Genomic DNA, 21881 nt, shown 5'->3' on the forward strand with positions numbered 1-21881 from the left:
ACGTGTGGACAAGAGAAGGAGAGAGAGAGAGAGAGAGATGGAGGGAAGGAAAAAAGAGGGAGGGAAGGAGGGGGAATGTGATTCAGCATCAGGATGGTCTTGTGTTATGAGCCTTTAATGAGAAGGTCGACTAATGACATAATGAATTAATGAGTCACTTGATTTTGTTTAATGTGACGTCAATTCCCCAGTGTCCAACAGGGGGACGTTTTAAGTTTCACAAAATTGCCTTCCAATCTCCCGAGACGGGGTGTGGGGAGGGGGGGATGAAGCTGTGGGGGAGGGAGAGAGAAAGAGAGAGAGAGAGAGAGAGAGAGAGCAGAGGAGACCGGTTTGGCTTTTACGATCTGCCAGGGTAGCAAACCAGGGCACGTGTGCACGAGGTCTGGTCCTGTTGCCCCGTTTTCAGGTGGACGTTAAAGATTTCCCGCCGCGCTGTCGAGGAAAAGGGAAGGGAGTTTCTCTCGGCGTCCTGGCCATTAATCCTAAACTCTGGAGTCCCGTAGGGTAGCGGTTAGAGCGCTCGCCTCGCAAGCGAGAGGAACAAGGGTTACGATGGGCGGATCGCTTTCCGAGGGGAAATAATCCCTCTACGTGAAAAGAATCGGTCGCTCAATCCCCGACTGTTTGCGGGAACGCTGCTGTGCGCAACGGGCTGCCTCGTTTCGCCCGCAAAATACAACAGTCACTACGCTTTACAGTCCATTTCTACGTAGCGCTTTGAGAGGCATCGAGGACGCGATAAGGCGCTGCATCAGACGCGAGGATTATTATTATTATTGGAGGGAGCGAGAGCGGGGAGTGGCTGAGATAATGGATGGGGAGGGGGAAGGGAAGTGGGGGATGTAGGGGATGGGGTCGTTGGTGGAGGGGGGGGGGGAGAGGGGAAGGGTAATCGCGTCACAAACTGTGCGATTGAACGCACTGATCGGTCGCCCAGAGTTACGGGTCTTCCGAGAGGAAGCGGGGGACAGGCCTCGGCTTGTCTGGAGCTAAAACTGAGTTGGTTGATGATTCCCCCGAGAAACCGCGACCGATTTAACACATAGGCACCAGTGACTAAAAAAAGCAGCCGAGGCAGGAAACCTGGGCTCGGAACGCTCTCTGCGTCACTCTCACTCCGTGTGGAGCGCGCTCCTCCTGTTCGGGCACGTTTACACACCCCTGGGGTGGGGGGGGGGGGATTGGTGGGGGGTGGGTGTGTGCGGGGTGGGAGTTGGGGGGGGCTGGTGTTGACAAAGTGCCTCTCGCTCAAACCTCTCCCAACTCGAGACGCGGCCCAGCCTGGCGCAGGCGCTGGTGTTGGCACTGTGAGCACGGAAACATTCCCTCTTTCGGGAATTCTCTTGCCTCCACCCGCCCGCCCCCCACCCACCCACCCCTCCTCATGAATTTCCAGCCCCCCCTATTCCCTTCTCACCCACCCTCCCCCACCCCCCACCGCCGCCTCGATGTGCTACCATGGGCGGTTGGCATGGAAGCCCAGACCTGCACCGACTTGTCGAGCGCCAACTCAAACTCCTTGACCCCTGGACAAGTCAGCGGGTTTTTGGGAGACTCCAGAGACGAGATAATCTTTCACGATACAGTCTGCGTCTCTTTGTCTGTCTCTGTAATCTCTCCCTCTATCTCTCTCGCTATCTTCTCTCTCTCTCTCTCTCTCTCTGTCTCTCTCTCTCTCTCCCTCTATCTCTGTCCATCTCCCCACCTCGTTGCTGCTCAGCTCCTTAACCTGCTCTTTGCCGGAGAATAATCCATCCGTCACTCCGGCCTCGGCAGCCTCCGGCGAGGGGGTTAAATTCCCAATCCTCCCTTATTTTCAGGCTAATATTCACACGGAACCCCGTTATAAGCTGTGTATGTGTGTCCCCCCACACCCCCTCCCCCCACTTCCTCCCCCCTCCCCCCCCCCCCCCCCACCACACCAACGCTATCGCATCGCTTCACCGTTGGCGGGACCTTCCCTTCCCGCTAAACCGAAAATGCCCGACTTCCAAGTCATCAGGTCGCCGCCGTTGATCCCGCAGGAGTCGGCCATTTTATCCTATAGACCGCGCGGGAAGGTGTCCTCACTTCCGGCCGACCCGAGTCACTTCCTGTGAGGTCACGACGACCTGATGTTCGGCCATTTATTATATAAAAAAAAATTTTTTTTTATACCCTCCGTGTGTCGTCCCCCGCGATGCGACGGTGACGGTACGAGGGGAGGGACGGGGCCGGCGATTGCTTCGCGTTTTAGGGCTTGAGTGGGGGTGGGAGGGTGGGTGTTGGGGGGTTTGGGGGATTTTACGGACTTCTCTCCCTTTTCCTCGTCCCCATCTGTCCTTTCACCACTCCCCCCACCCGCCAACCCACCCATCACTCGCCTCCCCAAACCCCCCGCCCCCCCCCATGACCACAAACCACCGCCTTATAACAGGGATCCACGGCAATTGTATCCAAATTGAGATTTATTGGTCCACATTTGTGTTACTGATGTATGGAGGGTCTGTTAAACCTCCGCAGCTTTGAGTCCTTACCCGCCCGGGGGTTAATTTGTACTCTCTCTCGCTCTCTCGCTCCCTCCCTCTCGCTTTCTCCCTCTCCCCCCACCACCCCCCACCCGCCTCTCTCTCTCTCTCTCTCACACCCATTCACTCAATCGCACGTTATTCTGTGTAAGGAATCCTTTGACCTCATGGAGATTCCACAGATGTTTTGCTTCCAGATTTAATTAATATCCAGCAGTCAGAGCCGGAGTGGGACAAGCGGGGGGTTGGGTTTGGGGGGGGTGGGGTTGTGTTAATGCTCTGATCCTCTGATGGGGGAAGGGAGGGAGGGAGGGAGCGAGCGAGGGGGACAGGGAGAAATATCTTGCCAAATCTCTTGCGCCCCTTTTCTCTGCCGAGAGTGTCCCTGTGTGTCTTATTCCACCTTAAATAGCCCGACTGTTATCCCGGTAATCTCTTACATTCGATATCTCGCCCACAGCGTCAACACATCTCCCACACACACGCATATGCACACACACTCATGAACACACACACACACACGCGCGCACACACACGCTCATGAACACACAGACGCACGTGCACACATATATGCACACACACTCATGCACACACACTCGTGCTCGCGCACACACCAATAATAGTCCTTGCATTCGATACAGCGCCTTATCACGTCTTCGAGACGTCTCAAAGCGCTTCACAAAACACACTACAAAGTGGAGTGACTGTGTGTTTTATCCACGAGACGCGGCAGCCAATTAATTTTTCGCGCAGCAGCAGCAGCGTCCCCACAAACGGCCGTGGACTGAGCCACCGGAATTTTCCCCACGGCCTCCGTTCGTGGCAAATCAGCCGCAGTTTTATTGGAAGGAAATGATTTAATTCGATTTGAAAGTTCGTTAAATAAGATTCTCTCAGGCCCCTCAGATCATGGGGTTATTTTTTTGAGACTGGAATTCTGTGGACGTAAGGAATTGTGCCCCACACACGCAGACACACACACGCACACACACGCACACACACACAAGATGTCACGCTCCAAGCTTGCTAATTACAGCACAGGAGGAGGCTTTTCACCCCATCGCGTCCGAGCTGGCAGTGCGACAGCGAGCTCCGTTGACTCCTCTTCACCTGCTCTTTTCTCCATTCTCCCTGTCAGATCCCCCTCCACCTCCCACCCCTATCTCTCCCCCCCCCACCCCCCACCACCCCCACCCCCCCCCCCCCAACCGTCGGCAGATAATTAGCTACTTCCTCATAAAAGATCATTTGCATTCCGCCTCAGCCATAGTTACGGGTCAGATGTTCCGCTTCCTGACAACGCTGTGGACGTACATACCTGTGTCTGTGCATGCGTCTGTGTGCGCGTACCTGCCTGCGCTGGTGTGTGTCGGTGTGGGTGTGCGCGTGTGGGTGTGTATCTTGTGTGTGCGCGTGTGTGTGCTACTGTCTCTCGTTGGCATAAAAAATATCTGATCTCGGCCTTTGCTCTTCGGGTGAAATCAAATCAATCTTAAAGCGAATAATTATCTCAGGGTCCTGTCTGACAACGGCATCAACAACAACTTGCATTTAGATAGCGTCCTTCACCCTTTAATGCGATAGGGAGCACAGATGATTAGAGTAGAGAGCTCCGAGATATGGGGGCGGGGGGGGGGGAGAGGGGGGAGCGAGCAACAGCTAAGAGTTGATGAGCCAAATGGCCATCACCAACACAGCCGTCTCCACGATACTAACGGGAATTGGTGAAATTCCAAGTGTGGAACGTACCGCGAGAACGCGGAATAGAATAGAAATCTCCTTCTTCTTTAATTTCATTCATTCCTTTATGTATTTATTTATTCATATATATATGTGTGGATATATACATATATACAGTTTTTTTTCCCCCTAAATTTTTTTTTCCCCCCGATTGTAGTTTTAAAAAAGAACTTTTTTTTATATATATATCTAATTAAATAAAAAAAAAGCTTTAACCCTCACGCCCCTCTTCTTTTCTCTCTCTCCCTTTTAATTTTGTTTTGATTATGCAGTTGCCACCAGCAAAATCTCCTAGATCGACATTTGGTTATCAGCAGAACAGCGAGAGGGGAACTATAAGACTATAAGGTCCGCTACAGAGACTGCAGGAACTGAGATCAGTGTCAAGTGGAACTGGTTTGGTTCATACTTTAGTATCTGTCGGGCAGCAGGTTTTGGGCTCACTTTGAGGTCCTCGTGTTTTTATTTATTGATTAATAATAATAATGACAATAATCCTTGCATTTGATATAGCGCCTTATCGCATCGTTGAGACGTCTCAAAGCGCTTCACAGTGGACTGACTGTGTATTTTGTGGGCGAAACGCGGCAGCCAATTGTGCACAGCAGTGTCCCACAAACAGTCGTGGAGTGAGTAACCAGATTTTTATTATTATTGTGCGCCCTGCAAACAGCCACACAGAGAGCAAGCGATTCCGACAACCGGGTTCCTACTTACTGCTCAGTAAACAGAGTCGTGTGTGTGTGTGTGTGTGTGTAATAAGGAAACTTGCCCAAGATTTCGCCCTGACCTTTCCCGCCCAGGAATCGAACCCGGGTCCTTTCGCTTGTGAGACGAGCGCTGTAACCCACTGCGCTACAGGGCTCTTTGTAAGAGTTCACCTCCTTCCCTCTCCCACCACCCCCCCCCCCCCCACCCCATTACCCCAGTGTCCTTTGCTCTTCCCGTTTCCCCCATATAAGTGCGAGTTGTTGTTGCGATCTGTAGTGACAAACAGGAGTTCCTGAGTCTCCCCCCACCCTGGAGGCTAATTGTGAAAAAAAACCTTGAAGATAAATGAAGGGAGGTGGGGGGGGGGGGGGAGGGTAGGAACCGCAGGGGGTGGGGGGAGAGGGGGAGGTGGCATATTGGTGCCCAATGGAATTAACTAGCACTTGGCTTTTAGCTTCCCCCCCACTTTATAATGGCAGTTAACTCCTGCCGCGTGTGTGCGCGCGCGCGTGTACGTGTGTGGGCGCGTGCACGTGCGTGGGCGCGTGCACGTGCGTGGGCGCGTGCACGTGCGTGGGCGCGTGCACGTGTGTGGGCGCGTGCACGTGTGTGGGCGCGCGAGCGCGCGTGTGCGTGTGTGTGCAGCTGTGTTTTCTTTGTGAGTTGTTGACAGGCGAGTGCGAAATTCGAAGAGACTGAGCGATTGAGGAAGGAGGAACGCAGTGAAGATTTGACATGTGATATATATATATATATATTAAAAAAACATGTTGTATTTGCCTGTGAAGCCGGCCTCACATCCTCAGAGCCATGTACAATTCCGGGAAGCTTTCACTTGCAAACTGTTGTTTGAACTTCCAGCCCCTCCTGGGGATGTAGCCCCCCGGCAAAAACCAGTCAATCTGCATCCCTTCTGGAGAACTTCTCTGTCATCTCAATTCACTGCTCAGTTGCAAGCTGTGAGGGAGACATCCGTGTGGCCGTAATATGGCGCTTGATGTTCAATCAGACAATCCCGAAGAAAGCAATTCAAAGCCCAGTTATTTTCCTCCCTCCCTCCCTCTCCACGGCGCTGCCCCCCCCCCCCCCCCCCCGCCCCCATCCCACCCCTGTGAAGGCCGCCGCAGTAATAACAATCGTTTGATTTGACTCGGCGCCTTATCACGTCTTCGAGACGTCTGGAACAGCGCTTCACACAATAATAGAAATGCAAGTTGTTGTTGTTGTTGTTGTAAGAGGGTCAAAGTACAACTCAGCCCCTCGCCCGTCAGGATAACACAACGAGAAGAGTTTTTTTTGCAGTGGGTTAAACCCGTAGATACAGCGACAAGCCATTTGCTGGACTTTCAGTTTGGGTCAAAAAGCCGAGTGACTCTCTCCCTCTATCCCTCCGCTCCTCACCCCTTCCCCTTCCCCTTCCCTCCTTCCACATCTGCGTGAGGGGCAGTTGTTGTAGTAAAAGGCTGTAGTCTCAACGTGGCCTGAAGGGATTTGACACAGTAAGTTTGGGGTGGAGGGGGGCGGGGGGGGGTGGGAGGCATTAAGAGGGAATTACGAGTGAGATAAGTTGGCTCTCGACCGGCTTTGTGCCTCCAAGCCTCCGACTTAGCGCTGACCGGATTTGATTCTCAGTTGCAGAAGGATAGACCTCCTCAGATTAGCTCGGGGATGATTCTGAAGTGCGGACGCAGATGGAGCGAGAGTTAGACACTGGGGTCCAGGGATCAAGAAACTCCGTAAGAGAAAGAGAGAAGGGATTTAGAGGATTAAAACGTCCAGCTCTGTTTCATCCCCTGCTCCTTCCCCAAGATAATACCTTCTGATTAAAGGAGAAAAAAATACATAAGGATGATTTAGGTGAATCTTGGGCAGGGTTAAGATGATAAGTATTAGCAGGAAGCTCTCTCTCGCTCTCTCTCGCGCTCTCTCTCTCTCTCTCTGCGGAGATGCTGAAAGCATTGAATTCAGAAGGAAACTTTAGCTGCTGTTTGTGAACGCTCGCACCGCCGACTGAGTGGATGTGAGGAGAGTTAGTTAATTGCATTGGGCATCAAGTTCCTGCCTCTACCTGCACCCCCCCCACCCCCCCCTCACTTTCCCCTCTCCCCTCCCGCAGTTCTTACCCCTCCGCCTCGCCCCACTTTTGTCTTATCGTTAACTCCCACTTTCAGACTTAACTTGTGGAGTCCTGTAGTTCGGTGGTTACAGCACTCGCATCACAAGCGAGAGAAATCCGGGTTCGATTCCTGGTCAGGGCGAAACCTTAGGCAAATTTTCTTCCTCCACACGCACACACACACACACGCACGCGAACACGCACGAGCGCCTCTGTTTAACCAGCAGTAAGGAGGTGGTTAGAATGCAAGAATTATTAATACTACAAAGTGGTTTGGGAACCGCTCGTTCCTAAGACTGGTGTTAAAAAAAAAGCTTTCTCTCTCTCTCCTCCACACTCTTACCCTTAAACAAACTGGCAATCGGTTCTCAGGCAAATGAGACATTAGTTGGAATCTGTAATTTTTTATTCTATTTAAAGTATCAGAAATTGCTGATGGCACAAAGATATCTTAAACCCTGTGTAAAAATAGACAGAGACACTTTGACAGAACCGCAACAGTAAAAGGAAAACGACTGCACTTTTTATAGCGTCCTGGGGGGGGGGGAGATGACATGCGACATTTCTTAACTAATTATCCGATCGATCCGGTTATGAAGGGTCCCAAGCTGGGGTTTCCTGGCGCAGTCACTACACTTCACAGCAAAACCCCTTTGCGACGTCTCGAAGACGCGATAAGGCGCTTTATCGAATCGAAGGGTTGCCACGAGCTGAACGGCATCGCGGGAAGGCTAAGACTAGGTGGGATTTCGGGCCCCCCCCCCCCCCCTTCCTTCCCCGCATGACAAAATCCTCCCTCTGTTCAGCGAGGATAGGAATGTTTCAGGAATGTGGAGCGGGGAGGGGAGGGGAGGGAGTTGGGGGGAATTATCTAGAACAGGTAAACAGAGTAAGTAATCTCAGTCTCTCCTCTTGTTATCGGGTCAGTGGTACATTTATACATTACTTGTTTGCACCTCGTTTCTGCGTCTCTTTACTGCAGCTTTACTCAGTCCTGAAAGTGCTGGGTGGGGGGATGGGGGGGTGGGGGGGTGGGGGGTGAATTCCTCTCTTCACCTTCCCCCCACCCCCCCCACTCTTCCCCCGATAAATCACGTCACTACCCGTGTTTGCTGTGCGCAAACTGGCTGCTGTGTTTGCCCTGCTAACTCCCTCCCCACATACACACGCACACGCTCACACAACACACGCACGCACACGCACGCTCACACACTCACACACGCTCACACACAACACACGCACTCACACGCACGCGCACACACACTCACACGCACACACACGCACACACATACACTCACACAACACACACACAACACACACGCACGCGCACACACACTCACACACGCTCACACAACACACACACACACTTACACACGCGCGCAGGCTCACACCACACAGCCACGCACTCACTCCCCTAATAAAACCGGTCATTGACACAATTAATTCCCTGTGAAACGAAGCAGTCCCCTGTTAGATTATTGGATCAGCCGTGATCTAATAGAACGACGGAACGGGCTCGAGGAGCTGAACGTCCGAGAATGTTCCTGTGTACCTAGTACCTAATGTTCGCAAACTGCAGAGATAACTTCTTGTTATTATTATTAATAATTTGTCAGTATCTGCCAATTCAATTCCTCTGACTTCCCTTTCAATCCTTTCCCCCGAACCTTGGCCACCCGCCCGCCTTCGGGATAGACTTAATGACTGTTTGCGATGACTGCAGTGTGGATCCCAACGATATGTGCTGCAATCTATCATCTTCCATAAAACCTGCCAATTTCAAACTCGTTCTGCTGAGGGCTTAGAGTCAAGTATCCTGCCCTCCGCGTGCTCGATCCGAGGCTCTCACAGCTCAATCCAAGGCTCTTGGTACAGAGACTCTCGGCCAGTCTCAATCCACGACTGTTCGTGGGGACGCCGCCGTGCGCAATTGGCTGCCGCGTTCCACCCGCAAAGTGTACAGTCACTGCGCTCCACCGTATTATCCCATGAAGCGCTTTGAGACGCCTCGAAGACGTGATGAGGCGCTGTATCGAATGCAGGGATTATTCTTTTTATTATTATCTTCGTTAACACGGCGTGCTCTCAGAGAGGAAGAGTTTGTGATGTTTCTGAACACCCGACCGGGGGTTGAGGGGTTGGCAAACCTGACGTACTGTAACCTGCATTCGCGGGTGTGCGCGCGCGCGTGTGCGAATGTGTGCTTGCACTCGTGTGTGTGGTGTGTATGTGCGCTTGCGTGCATGCAGGTGTACGTGTGTGTGTTCGTGCGTGTATGCCTGTGTGTTCTAAGTGTGCGCGTGTATACCCGCGTGGGTGCGCGTGTGTGTGTGTATGTGTGTGCGCGCGCCATGGCAAACTATATCCGCACACCCAGCCGGCCTGGGCTTTACAGCTGAAAGATTTCCCTTTGTTGCCCTGTCTGCCGGAGTTGGAGCTGCTTTGAGTGAACTCTGCTCCCCCTCTCGCTCCCTCCCCCACCTCCCATTCCTCCTCGGCATTCTTGGGAGAGAAAGACGCAGCAGGAGATGTACCAGGCGGTGCCCCTGACTAATAGGCCATAAAGCAAATCCCCTGGAATGCACTAATCCCCAGTGACTCCGAGTGGTGGCCATTAGTATTAGCAGACATTGTCCGATTATCCTCGCTACTAATAAAATCTCTCACAGCCTCCAAATCCCTTTGATCTGACAAACGGGGGGGGGGGGGGGGGCGGGGGTTGAGGGGGGCTGGGATTGGGCCTACAAAACATTTGTATTCAACCCAACCCGACCCACCTGGGCCTTTTACTCTTTTTCCAATTTTCCAGACTGAGGAGGAGAGATGTTTGTGAGTGTCAGGGGATTGGGGGATATGGGGCAAAGGCAGGAAATTGGAGTTGAGGTACAGCTCAGCCACAATCTAATAGAACGGTGGAACAGGCTGGAGGGGCTGAATGGGCCCACTCCTGTTCCTAAGTTGCCTCCACTCCAATTTCCCACTGGGTTCCTTCTGCTGTTCAACACAAGGCACCACTGGGGGAACAGTCCAGTTTGCGTCGTTTGCTAACCGATTGCTCGGGGATAAACATCGCAAGGAACGTGCGATCAAATGACCTAAACTGAGCCACATTGACTTACCCTCCTACCCCCCCCGCCTCACCATACCATACCCTGACCAGGTGATCCAAGCGAGTGGGAGGAGAGCGAAAGAGAGAGAGAGAGAGTTTAACATCTCAGCCGAAGGACGGCATCTCTGACTGTGCATCTCCCCCCCCCCCACCATCGCACTGGAGAGTCAGCCTGGACTGTGAGCTCAAATTCCCCCCAAAATGCCACTGTAGCTCCCAATGGGAATGAGATACAGAGAGGGAGAGAGTGAAAACTTGGCTTCCCATCCGCTCCCAATGAGCCCAATTACGCTGCCCCTACTGGTCTCTTGGCAGTCATGCGGTTGCATGAGGTTCAATCCTTGGGGCCATCATTAACTGAATGAGTCAGTTGACTGACTGAGCCGTGGAGGATGAGCCTGGCTTCTACTGCTTGCACACAGTGCGAACACATCCATTTAGCTTTAACCAGGTGTCGGCCTGGCTCAGGCCGGGCGCGGGGTCGGAGTCCGAGCAGAGTTGGGTGGTGGCGGTGGGGGGGGCGATGTGGGGAGAGAGAGCACTGCACTGTTGGAGGTTCTGTCCTTTCTGATGAATCGTTGAGTCACAGAGCCCTGCAGGGTAGTGGTTAGAAAACTCGCCTCGCAAGCGAGGGGACACGGGTTTGATTCCCGGGCGGGTCGAAACCTCAGGCGAGTTTCCTTAATCCGCGTGCGCGCACACACCTCTGTTTACCCAGCGGTAACTACGAACTCGGTTGCTAGTCGATTGGCGGATCGCCTTTCCGGGGGTAATGATCCTTCCCAAAAAAATGCGGTCGCTCAATCCACGGCTGTTTGTGGGGGGGCGACGCTGCTGTGCGCAATCGGCTGCCGCGTTTCGCCCACGAAACACACAGTCGATTGACTTGACAGCGTATCCTGTGAAGCGCTTCGAGACGTCTCAGCGACTTGATAAGACTGTATCAAGCGCGAGGATTATTAATGTTATTAAGGGAGGGAAGATAGACTGTGGCGTTGGTGTGCGCTGCGAGCTTATTGCCATCATCTTACATTCGGACAGTAAAGATTGAAATGAGCCGGCGTAATGTATTGATTAGCAATCAACAGCCCTCAATCACAGGGACTTGCCGATCAATACCAGCCTCACTGCCAAGACTCCGATTGATCAGGAATAAGAGAGTCCCCAAGCTCTCGAGTGGCTCTAACCGTTAGCAGCAATCGACTGACTGACTGACTGACTGACTCACAGCAGAGTTCCAAAAGCAAACAAAAATAAAATCATTCTCTCCTCTTTCCACCCGCCGCACCCCCCCACCCCGCCGCCCCCGAACACCTTAGAGATATTTCCCCACCAGTTACTTGCGGCGGGCGGGCTGGAACAAATCTGTAATTAAGCGCCCAGCCCATTAACACCTGGCGGTGTGGGCTGAACCGTGGGAACTCATGACACAGAAGAAGGTGGTTTGGCCTCTCGTGCCTGGGCTGGTGCGATGAAAGCCCCGGATTCCGACTGGTTTAGGTTTAAGTCTCGTTTCAGGCCCTGCTGGAGCTTTCCGTTCAGACCCCTGTGCTGCTATTCTCTCCTCACTCCCCCCTCCGCGCGCACACCCACCCACACACACGCGCACACGCGCGCGCGCTCGCGCGCTCTCTCCATGTTGCTTCTTTTATCTTTGTGCCTCTCCTTAGTGGGGGGAAGGAGGAGGGGGGGGGGGCAGAGAAACCAAGTACACGCACAAACACACCCGGGCACGCAAATGCACGCAGGCAAACCCAAACGCACGCAAACACAGCTACGCATGCAAGCGCGCACACAAGTACACATGCACATACGTGCACGCACGCAGCAACGCGCACACACACACACGTACAGGGATAGTTGGAGGGGGAAAGAGAGAGAGAGAGATACAGACATGTAAATGCAAGTTGTTGTTGTTGTTGTTGGATGTGGGGGGGTTGGTGGCCTGTGTTGCTCTGAAGCCGACTGAGCGAGCGAGATTCGAGAGTCTAGTCGTAGCCAAGCCACCGTGAGGCAAGATAACAGGCTCCCGTCACGTGGTCACAGGCAGATGGCCAGAGCAGCGAGGGTTTGGTCAATTTACCAGATGAGCAGATGTAATTTCCTGATGTAATGAAATCAGGATGTGCTTGTTTGGGTCCTGTCCGATGGAAGAGATCAATCAAAAGTCCTGGGGAGCAGTGAAACCCTGTGTTATCGTCACAGTCTCTGTCTGGTCTGTGCCTTTTCCCACTGCCGCGCACACGCACACACGCACACGCACACAGCTCCACATCTGCACTGACTGAAGCCCACTCCGTTGTGGCTTTAAAATCAGTGCGGACGTCAAGTGTGAGGGGTGCAAGCTGTCGCTGTTGTTGCGCGCGTGCTTAATAATAATAATAATAATAATAATAATCCTTGCATTTGATACAGCGCCTCATCACGTCGTCTCAAAGCGCTTAATCGATCGGTGGATCGCTTTCCAGGGGGTAATAATCCGCCCCCCCTCCCCCCCCGAAAAAAATTGGGGTCACTCAATCCACGACTGTTTATGGGGGCGCTGCTGTGCGCAATTGGCTGCCGTGTTTTGCCCACAAGATATAGACGTTACAGCATATCCTGTGGAGCTTTTGGAGACGTCTCAATGACGCAGTAAGGCGCTGGAGCAAAGGATGATGATTATTATTATTATTATTATTATCTGCGGGTGAGCAGAGTTCCTCCGTCACAAGATAAACACATTCCAACACGTGTTCACTTCAGGGTCGAACATGTGTCGGCGATGCTTGTTTTGTTTGCAAGGTGTTTTCGAGAGTTCGGACTTTTTCCCCGGTAGCAACAGAGATTGTTGTAGGAAAAAGGGGGGATGAGAGAGAGAGAGAGAGAGAGAGAGAGTGTGGGGGGAAGTGGGGAAGAGACAAGAGGGCGAAAGCTATTTGAAATCGCTGATAATCGTTCAGAGAGAAAAAGGGATTAAGGAAAAATTCAGGTGAAAAATACGTACAAATATCGCTTGGTGTTTGGGTGTACGTGGCTGAGTTTTTTTTATACATATATACATATATATATATATATCGTCGCCAGAATTAGTAAACGCATCATTTGTTAACCCGTATTTTGAAGTGCAAAAGAAAACCTCTTGCTTTCAGACCTGTTGACTCGTGATTCCAGCCGGGCTCAGCGGTAGTCCTTCCTCTCTCTGTCTGTCTGTCTGTCTCTCTCTCTCTCTCTCTCTCTCTCTGTCTCTCCTCTGAGTCGGAAGGTTGTGGGTTCAAGCCCCCACTTCGGGACTTGGAATCACACACAGTCTAAGCTGAGGCTCCCAACACAGCGCTGGGGGTGGGGTGGAGGGGGGAGTGTGTTGTATTGCCGGAGATGCCGTCCTTCAGATGAGATGTTAAACCTCATCCCCCCCCCCCCCCCCCGTCTGCCTGTTCGGGTGGACGTTAAAGACCCCCCCCCCAAAATAAAATCCATCGCTCACTTCGTGGCTGTTTGTGGGACGTCGTTGGGCGCAACTGTGCGATTCGGTTTACCCCACAAACCACACACAGTCACTCCGCTTTACTGCGTATCCTGTGAAGCGCTTCACGAGGGCTCGACGACGTGATGAGGTGCCGTGTCAAATGCGAGGGTTATTAGTGCGGGGCTGAGTGACCAACCTGGGGTGGCGGTGCCGGTGATGGGGTTCGCTCCCATCGATTCTCTCAGCTCAGTTCTGGTTGCTGTTCGTTTTTTGCTGAAGAACCCTCAGTACACGTTGAGCTTCTTTGATGCAGTCATTGATTAGCATTGCACGTGGCCAACCATTCTGCCTCTCCCCCCTCCCTCTCCCCCACTCCCCCGCCCTCCCCACGATGAGACTCGATTAGTTTATCTCTGTGTTAAATGCCGTTGAGGATCAAGGAGATCAGATCTCTGTGATATCGCCGTCTGCGATTTGGTGATTTCTCAGATTACACCAAATCTAAACTTAGCTCCTAACTTGCAGTTCCGAGATACTGACTATCTCTCTCTCCCAAGTTCCTCGAATCAAAGGGCTTTTTTTTAAAAATCCCCTCTGTTTGGAGCTTCTTAATCTGAAATCAATGCCTATTACCTCGTGCGAATACACAGTCGCCTGTTCATTAGGGTGTTGGCTTAGCTCAGGCAGTCCGGCGCTGTTTAAAACTGTTCGCATTTATTCATAATAATCCTTACATTTGATACGGCGCCTTTCACGTCGAGAGGACGTCTCAAAGCGCTTAAGCAGGATACGTTGTAAAGTGCCGTGACTGCGCGTTGTGTTCGCGTTTGAATGAGGAGGTCTGTGTGCGCGTGTGTGAGTGCGTGTGTGAGTGCGTGTGTGAGTGTGTGTGTTTGTGAGTGTGTGAGTGTGTGAGTGAGTGAGTGAGTGTGTGTGTGTGTTTGTCCCTCGTGCCTCCATTCCACCGTCGCTTTGAGCCACGAAGCTCTAGAAACTCTCTCCCTGTATCCCTCCGCCTCACCCCCTCCTGCCCCATCTTCAGGTCGCACTTGAAGACCTTCCTCTTCGGCCAGTGCCTACGGTCACGTCCCCCTGAGCAACCCTCCCCGCCCACCCCACCCCCATCCCGGCTTGGCGTCGTGCTCGGCCCCCTGTCGAGCGTTCAGGGACTCTGCCCTGTTTGAGGGGTGCAAGTTGTTGTGTCTGTGTGTGTGTGCATGTGTGTGCGTGTGTGTGGGAGAGAGAGAGAGAGAGCCAACCCCTGAGATCCTCCAAATCCGCCCAGTTCAGCTCCAGGCCTGACAGACAGCGAAGTCCCTTGTTGGGTTGACCCGAAGGACAGGGATAAGCAGGCCGTTAAAAAGCTCATCTGTCAACATCACGGTGTAATATCCCGGGCTGTTGAGCCTGTAATAGCCCCCGAGCAGCGAAGGGTCAGTTTCCCAGCTCAGCGGGCCACGGGCTAGGAATGCTCCTCACTATTTGGTGGGTCCTGGCAACAAGGCTTCCATTCTCCAGAACAGCAGGGCTGTGCGATGAACTCACATCCTCAAGGCAATGACCCTCACACACACAGACACACAGACACACACACACACTCGGTGACTGGCCCCATTGTTTCCCGTGACCAGTGGGTATCTGTGATTGATTTAATTTGCGGGCAGACCCCAATAGTTATTGCAGAAAGCACTCCAGGCTTGTGCTATTGTCATGATGATCTCTGCTCCGGTCTCGAACTCCGTTAAGCGTCCAGCCAAGGCGATGAGCTTCTCGCACGCGGCAGTCCGGTGTGGCTAAAGGCAGCGCCCCCCCCCCACCCACACATCCACGCGCGCACACATCTCCGTGCTGTGTTTCAACAGTCACCCACCAGCTCTCCCCCCATTTTGTCTATGTGTATCAGTTTTGTGAGGCTGTGTGTGTATATGGTGTGCGTGTGTATTAGTGTTGTGTGTGCGTGTGTGTGTGGTGTATATTTAGTGTGTGTATGTGTAGGCTGTGTGTGGGGTGTATGTTTAGATGAGTGAGTGAGTGACTGAGTGACCGCGTGAGTGAGTGACTGAGTGAGTGAGGAGTGACCGAGTGAATGAGTGAGTGAGTGTTGTGCGTGCGAGTGCGTGCGTGTGTGTGTGTGTGGGGGGAATGCTGTGAGAATGTGAGCCTCTGGTGCGGTGTTAACCGCTGAACACACGTCGTGGCTGAGGTTGGACAATGTAAAGTGTCTTAACATCCCTGAGGAGGAGATGACTGTCATATTGAGATGAGGAAAGTTTCCCCTCAGGACAAGCTTACAACACCTCAGCTGTCATCTGCTGCTAATTGATGCACTCTCCCCGGCTCACAAGCCCTGGGTTTGAAGACAGACCTGTCAGAGCGAAACAACTCACATGCTCGTTCCTTTTCGGGGGGGGTGGGGTGCGAGGTGAGGGTGGGGGGGGTGAGAGGAAGGGGTCAGGTTCATCGAATCTGCCCCCACAAAAGAAACGAGCGTGTTTTGCGCTGTGCGATTTTTGTCCTCTGGTCCCTGTCTGAAAAGAATGGGTCTCGCTGGCCAAGTGCGTAGCCACAGAAGAACTCACGTCCAGGGTCTCGAGGGCTCAGGTGGGGTCAGGGACTGAGAACCGAATCGAGAAGAATAAACCGAGTGTCGAGTTCTGCTTAAGTGCGTAAGCTAAGGCGATGAGTCCCGGAGGGGTAGTGGTTAGCTCCTTATCACGTCGTTGAGACGTCTCAAAGCGCTTCACGGAATACACTGTAAAGGGAATTGACTCGCGCCTTTTGTGGGCGAAGCGCGGCAGCCAATGGCGCACAGCGGCGGCCCCACAAACAGCCGTGGGTTGAGTTCCCCAGTTTTTTCTTGAAGGGAAAGCGATCCCTCAACCACGACTAACAACCACCCGGGTTCCTACGTACTGCTGGGTCGACGGAGGCGTGCGCGTGAGTGTGTGGAGTAAGGAACTTTGCCTAAGGTTTTGCCCTGAACCGCCCGGGAATCGAACCCGGGACCTCTCGCTTGCCAGGTAAAAGCTCTGACCACAAGAGCGGGAACTCCGGGGTGAGAAGCTGGAACTTTTAACGTCTTTTAGCCTAGATTTTCTTTTAGAAAAAAGCGAGATTTTTTTTTGGTGGGGGGGGGGGCTATCTCGTCAAACACTCTCGTCCTCATCAAGGCTGAATAAATATTCCTTTTGAAGCCTAATGATAGCGGTTCTCTGGGGAGAAAGGCAGATTTCAGAGTCTCCTGCCTTGCTCATCATCGAACAAATTTTACTCCACATACTTTTCACCGGGAGTCTATTTCGAGTCAATTCAGGAATTCTCACACCAGGTAACCATCAACCCTCACCCCCCCCCACTTCTTTCCCTGGTCCCTTAAGACCGCCTTACACCTTAAACTGAGGTCCACTCAGATCACACCTTAAGACCGGATCAGGTAGACGTTATCAATCCACTGGAAAGAGAAGAGAGTTTCTATCTCTCACTCTCTCTCTCTCTCTTCTCCCTTTCTCTCTCTCCCCACTGTCCTGGTCAACAACCCCCAAATAAATCGCACAAATCCGCTTTGCAGCACATTCTGTAAAGCGCTTTGAGATGTCGCAATGCCCAGGATAAGGCGCTCTATCAAACACAAGGATTATTAGTATTAAGAGCGGGCGGTGGGGGGAAGTGGGACTAGTTGGAAGCTCTTTCAAAGAGCCAGCAGAGGCACGATGGGCCGAATGGCCTCCTTCTGCGCTCGTAAGAATCTATGCTTCTTATTCTGCGAGGTTAACCTCTGCTACGCCCTCTCTACGGCTTCAGGCACAACGGAACGGGTTACGTTCGAGTGTAATTTTAGGAAAGCCTAATCTCGAGGCCCCCATTTCAGAAGGGGTCGCAGTACAGATCAGGCAGCGAATGAGATTGGGTCAGGATGATCTATATTGAAAACCACTAAAGAAAAGAAACACTCCTCAAGATTTACAGCTTCCAAAAACCTTCCGGAGAGAGAGCTTCTCCGGGTTGATGAATGGATCCCTGTGCCAGGAATTTTCATCTCGGGAGAAAATGTTTGCAGAAGCACTTTAGACGGTTATATAAAAAAAAATTCTCTCTCTCCCCTCCCTCCCTCCCTCCCTCCCTGCCTCCCTCCCTCGGTTTCCTGGCCAACAGTAAAGCCTCCATCTCCCCAAATTATGGAGGCCTGTAAACTTAGTGGTTGGAGCTCTCGCCTCTCAAGCGAGAGGACCCGGGTTCGATTCCCGGGCAGAGCAAAACCTTAGGCAAGTTTCCTTACTCCACACACTCACACGCCTCTGGTTACCAGCAGTGAGTAGGAACCCGGTTGTTAGTCGATTGGTAGATCCCTTTTCCGGGGGCAATAAACTCTTCAACAGCAACAAAAAAAAACTTGGTCACTTCAATCCACGGCTGTCTGTGGTGGACGCCGCTGTGCACAATCGGCTGCCGCGTTTCACCCACAAAATACACAGTTAATTCACTTTACAGTGTATCCTGTGAAGCGCCTTGAGACGTCTCAACGTCATGATAAGGCGCTGGGTCAAATGCGAGGATTATTACTATTATTGCTGTTACTCTCTGTCTTTCCCTCTCTTTTCCCCGCCTGATTTTTCCCCGGCCAGTGGGTTGAATCTTGCTCTCAGTGTTTGCTGGGCGGTGTAAATCGCTCCCCATCGGTGTTGAGGAAGCTCGGAGCCTCCAGAGTTCGTCCGTGGCCCTAACTATCTCACCACAGCCCAGGAGGACTGTTATAATTAAGATAGTGATAGATGAGGTCCTCACCTCTGCCCCCAGCCTGTCCGATCGGAGGCAAAGAGGTGAACTCCTTGCAAACTTAGCTGTCTCCCAAGTGTCAGCACTTAGTGCTGGATATCACATCTTACTCCACCGCCCCTCCGCCCTCCCGCCCGCCCCCAGCACCCCCCCATCAACACCACGAGGCGAGAATATTTGTAACCTCATAATCTCCACCCTAACCCCATCCAGACCAATGCTGGATCAATGCCACGTTTCAGAATTTGGTAACGCAGTAAAACTCGCGTAAATCTCATGTTGATCACGATAACAATAATAACAATCCTCGCACTTGATACAGCGCCTTATCACACCTCCGAGACCTCTCAAAGCGCTTCACAGGACACGGTGTAAAGTGGATTGACCGGGTATTTTGTGGGTGAAACGCGCACAGCAGCGTCCAACAAACAGTCGTGATTTGAGTGACCAAATTATTATTATTTTTTTGAAGGGATTATTACACCGGGAAAAATGATCCTCCAATCGACTAACAACCGGGTTCCTACTTACTGCTGGGCCAACGGAGGCGCGTGTGCGCATGTGTGTGTGTGTTTGGAGTAAGGAAACTTGCCCAACGTTTCGCTCTGTCCCACCCGGGAATCCAACCAAAGTCCTCTCGCTTGCGAGGCGAGAGCTCTGACCACTAAACTGCAGGACTTCCATCTCATGCTTAAGTCACACATTCACACGAGTCCCATTCGAAACCACATAAGATTCCTTTGCACTTACTCGTATCAGTCGCCTCCTGACTCGTATCGCCACTCCGTTCCCCTCCATTGCTCTCGCGCTTACCGGCTGGCCTTGACTCGCGGTGAAATGGCGCCTTGACCCGTCAACGCATGAACACTCACCGACTGCGTTAAATTATGCTTGCGCAGTGCAGATTGTTGATTAAATTGGATTTTCTACGACTCCTACAGTCTGCCTGCAGCTCGGACTTCGCGTAAGTCATATTAAATGTTATGGTCCCGACTGTTACGACTGATGTGAATCTTACTGTGTAACAACCCACATGTATAGAGATTTTTGGGGGGGTTTAATTTTTTGAGCCGGGTGGGTGTCTTGAGGCATGGAGGACAGGACTGGAGGAGGAGGGAGAGAGAGAGAGAGAGCGAAGGAAGGAGGTAGAGACGGAGAAGAAGGAAGTGGGGGGGAGAGAGAGAGAGAGAGGGAGGGAGGAAGCCCGCAAAGGGATTTGAAGACGAGTGCGAGAATCTTCCCCGTCTTTGACTGGCAGATCCGCAGTCGCTCCGCTGGCCCCAGACACTGTTATAAAATGTTTTGGGCCGTTAACGCACCCTTTGAGGAAGCCTTGCCTTGGTCTCCAGCGGCAGGCTGTGGACCGTTTCAGACGTCCCTCGCAGTTTAAGACGTGGTGCCTGAGGTTCCTGCTGTCTCTCGCTGAGAGAGAGAGAGCGGAGGTTGAAAGCTCCAGAGAGAGAGAGAGAGAGAAAGAGAGAGAGAAAGGGAACGAGCGATATTGAAGAGCAATGTGTGAGCGAGTGTGTGTGTGTTTGTCTACGCATCGGAATCAATCGCCACTGGAGTGCTTTCACACTGTGTTTGGACTTTGGTGCTTAATCCTGCACTGTGTTCCGGGCAACAGGTAAACTGCTCGGAATAATAGCGGCAGATGCCAGACTTCCCGCGAGCATCTCGGCCACTATATTATTAGTGTTGTTATTATTACTAATAATAATGCTTGCACTTGATACAGCGCCTTATCACGTCGTCGAGACGTCTCAAAGCGCTTCACAGACTGCACTCTGAAGCGGATTGACTGTGGGTTTTGTGGACGAAACGCGGCAGCCAATTGTGCACAGCAGCGTCCCACAAACAAACAGCCGTGGATTGAAGTGACCAAATTATTATTATTATTTTGATGGATTATTAACCCCGGAAACTGATCCGCCAATCGACTAACAACCTACTTACTGCTGGTTAAACAGAGGCGATCACGTGTGTGTGTGTGTGTGTGTGTGTGTGTGTGTGGAGTAAGAAAACTTGCCCAGGGTTTCGCCCTATCCTGTCCCGCCCGGGAATCAAACCCGGGTTCGCTGGATTGCTTGAAGAGGAGACGTTACAATGACAATGGGGCGATGTCTTAGAGGGAAGGTTATTTATTTGTTATATTTGCTTGCGGACGGGACAAACCGGGAATTTTAGAGAGCGAGAGAGAGAGAGAGAGAGAGAGAGAGAGCATGTTACGGTCTCCTTCCCAACCCTGCGGGAATACTTAGAGGCAATGTTGAGTCGTTTGATCTGTTGTTGTGGTGGAACGTAAGCCTAAAGGAGCTTCCACTCTCTCTCTCTCTCTCTCTGTCCGTCTCTAGATCTCAGACCGCTCCCTGACGTGGCTATGACTGGGAACTGCACGCGGGAATGTTCGGAGTTCGGACACTCGGACGCTTGCTGGATGCCCGGCCAGTTGTCCCCCAACAAGAAGCAGAAGAACGCCCCCAAACTGTCCACTTTCGTGCCTTACCAGGAGCGGGCGGGGCAGGAGCGACCGGCCGGTGGCAGCCCCCGGCTAGTGGACGAGCGAAAAGCCAAGGTGGCCAACATTCGTCTGATCCCCACGTACAGTGCCTTCTCCAACCACGAGCCGGGACCGGACTGCGCTCTCGAGGAAATCCCTCTCACACAAACCACGGACTTCCAGCACACTCCGCCCAGCGGCTCCCAAAACTCCAAGCGGGAGATCTACCTGTGAGGGGGAGGTGGCGGAGAAAGGGAAGAAAGGACGGAGAGAAGGAAGAGGAGGAGGAGGAGGAGGAGGGGGGGACAGGAGGAGGAGGCGGAGGAAGTGGAAGGAACGGCGATCAAGGGCATTTACTGTTGCCTGTGCCGGCAGCCATTTGTTTTATTGGACGGACGGACGGACGGACAACGTGCAAAGAGCTCGGAACGAGAGAGAGAGAGAGAGTGAGCGAAGGACTGACAAAAAGGAGAGGCGGACGCCACAAAAGACTTTTTTTGTTTTCTTTTTGAGCGTCCATGATTCCGCAGAGAGGAAGGAAGGAAGGAAGGAAGGAAAAGAAAGAAAAAAGAAAGAAAGAAAGAAAGAAAGAAAGAAAGAAAGAAAGAAAGAAAGAAAGAAAGAAAGAAAGAAAGAAAGAAAGAAAGAAAGAAAGAAGAAACAAAAAAAAACTTGAATGTTTTTTTTAACAAAAAAAGATTGTACGAGATTTGACACCGAGCCTTCCCCCCACCCCCCACCAGTCGTACTTCCACAGGGTTATTTTTCCACGATAATCGATGACATTTCAGCCCTACCCTCACACCCCCTTTACCCTGTATACCCCCACCCCCCCCCCCCAGCCCCCCCACCCCACACACACACCTCCTCCAAAGGCTGGTTCCAATACATGGAGCACGGAAACTTCTCACTGGACTTCACTCACGTGTTGCCATTGATGCTGGCAAAGCCCCTGCCCCCATCCGTGCCCCCAT

The 21881-nt window shown here is 52.3% G+C and overlaps 1 protein-coding gene across 5 annotated transcripts in view; it reads left to right on the forward strand.

The window, feature by feature from the left end:
* Positions 1-21189, forward strand: part of LOC103172138 (protocadherin-1-like) — a 60074-nt gene extending 38885 nt beyond the window's left edge. For 2 of the 5 annotated variants that reach the window (XM_042339890.1, XM_042339891.1), the window contains exon 4: positions 20762-21189. In XM_042339890.1, the coding sequence (XP_042195824.1) occupies positions 20762-21141 (380 nt within the window). In that variant the 3' untranslated portion in view covers positions 21142-21189. Of the gene's footprint in view, positions 1-4522; positions 4599-20761 lie in introns of those variants that run through there. The other 3 variants (XM_042339892.1, XM_042339893.1, XM_042339895.1) reach the window with 3 other exon arrangements.
* The last annotated feature ends 692 nt before the right edge of the window (positions 21190-21881 follow it).

Source organism: Callorhinchus milii, unplaced genomic scaffold (genome assembly GCF_018977255.1).
Source record: "Callorhinchus milii isolate IMCB2004 unplaced genomic scaffold, IMCB_Cmil_1.0 Scaffold13, whole genome shotgun sequence".
Lineage (NCBI taxonomy): Eukaryota > Metazoa > Chordata > Chondrichthyes > Chimaeriformes > Callorhinchidae > Callorhinchus > Callorhinchus milii.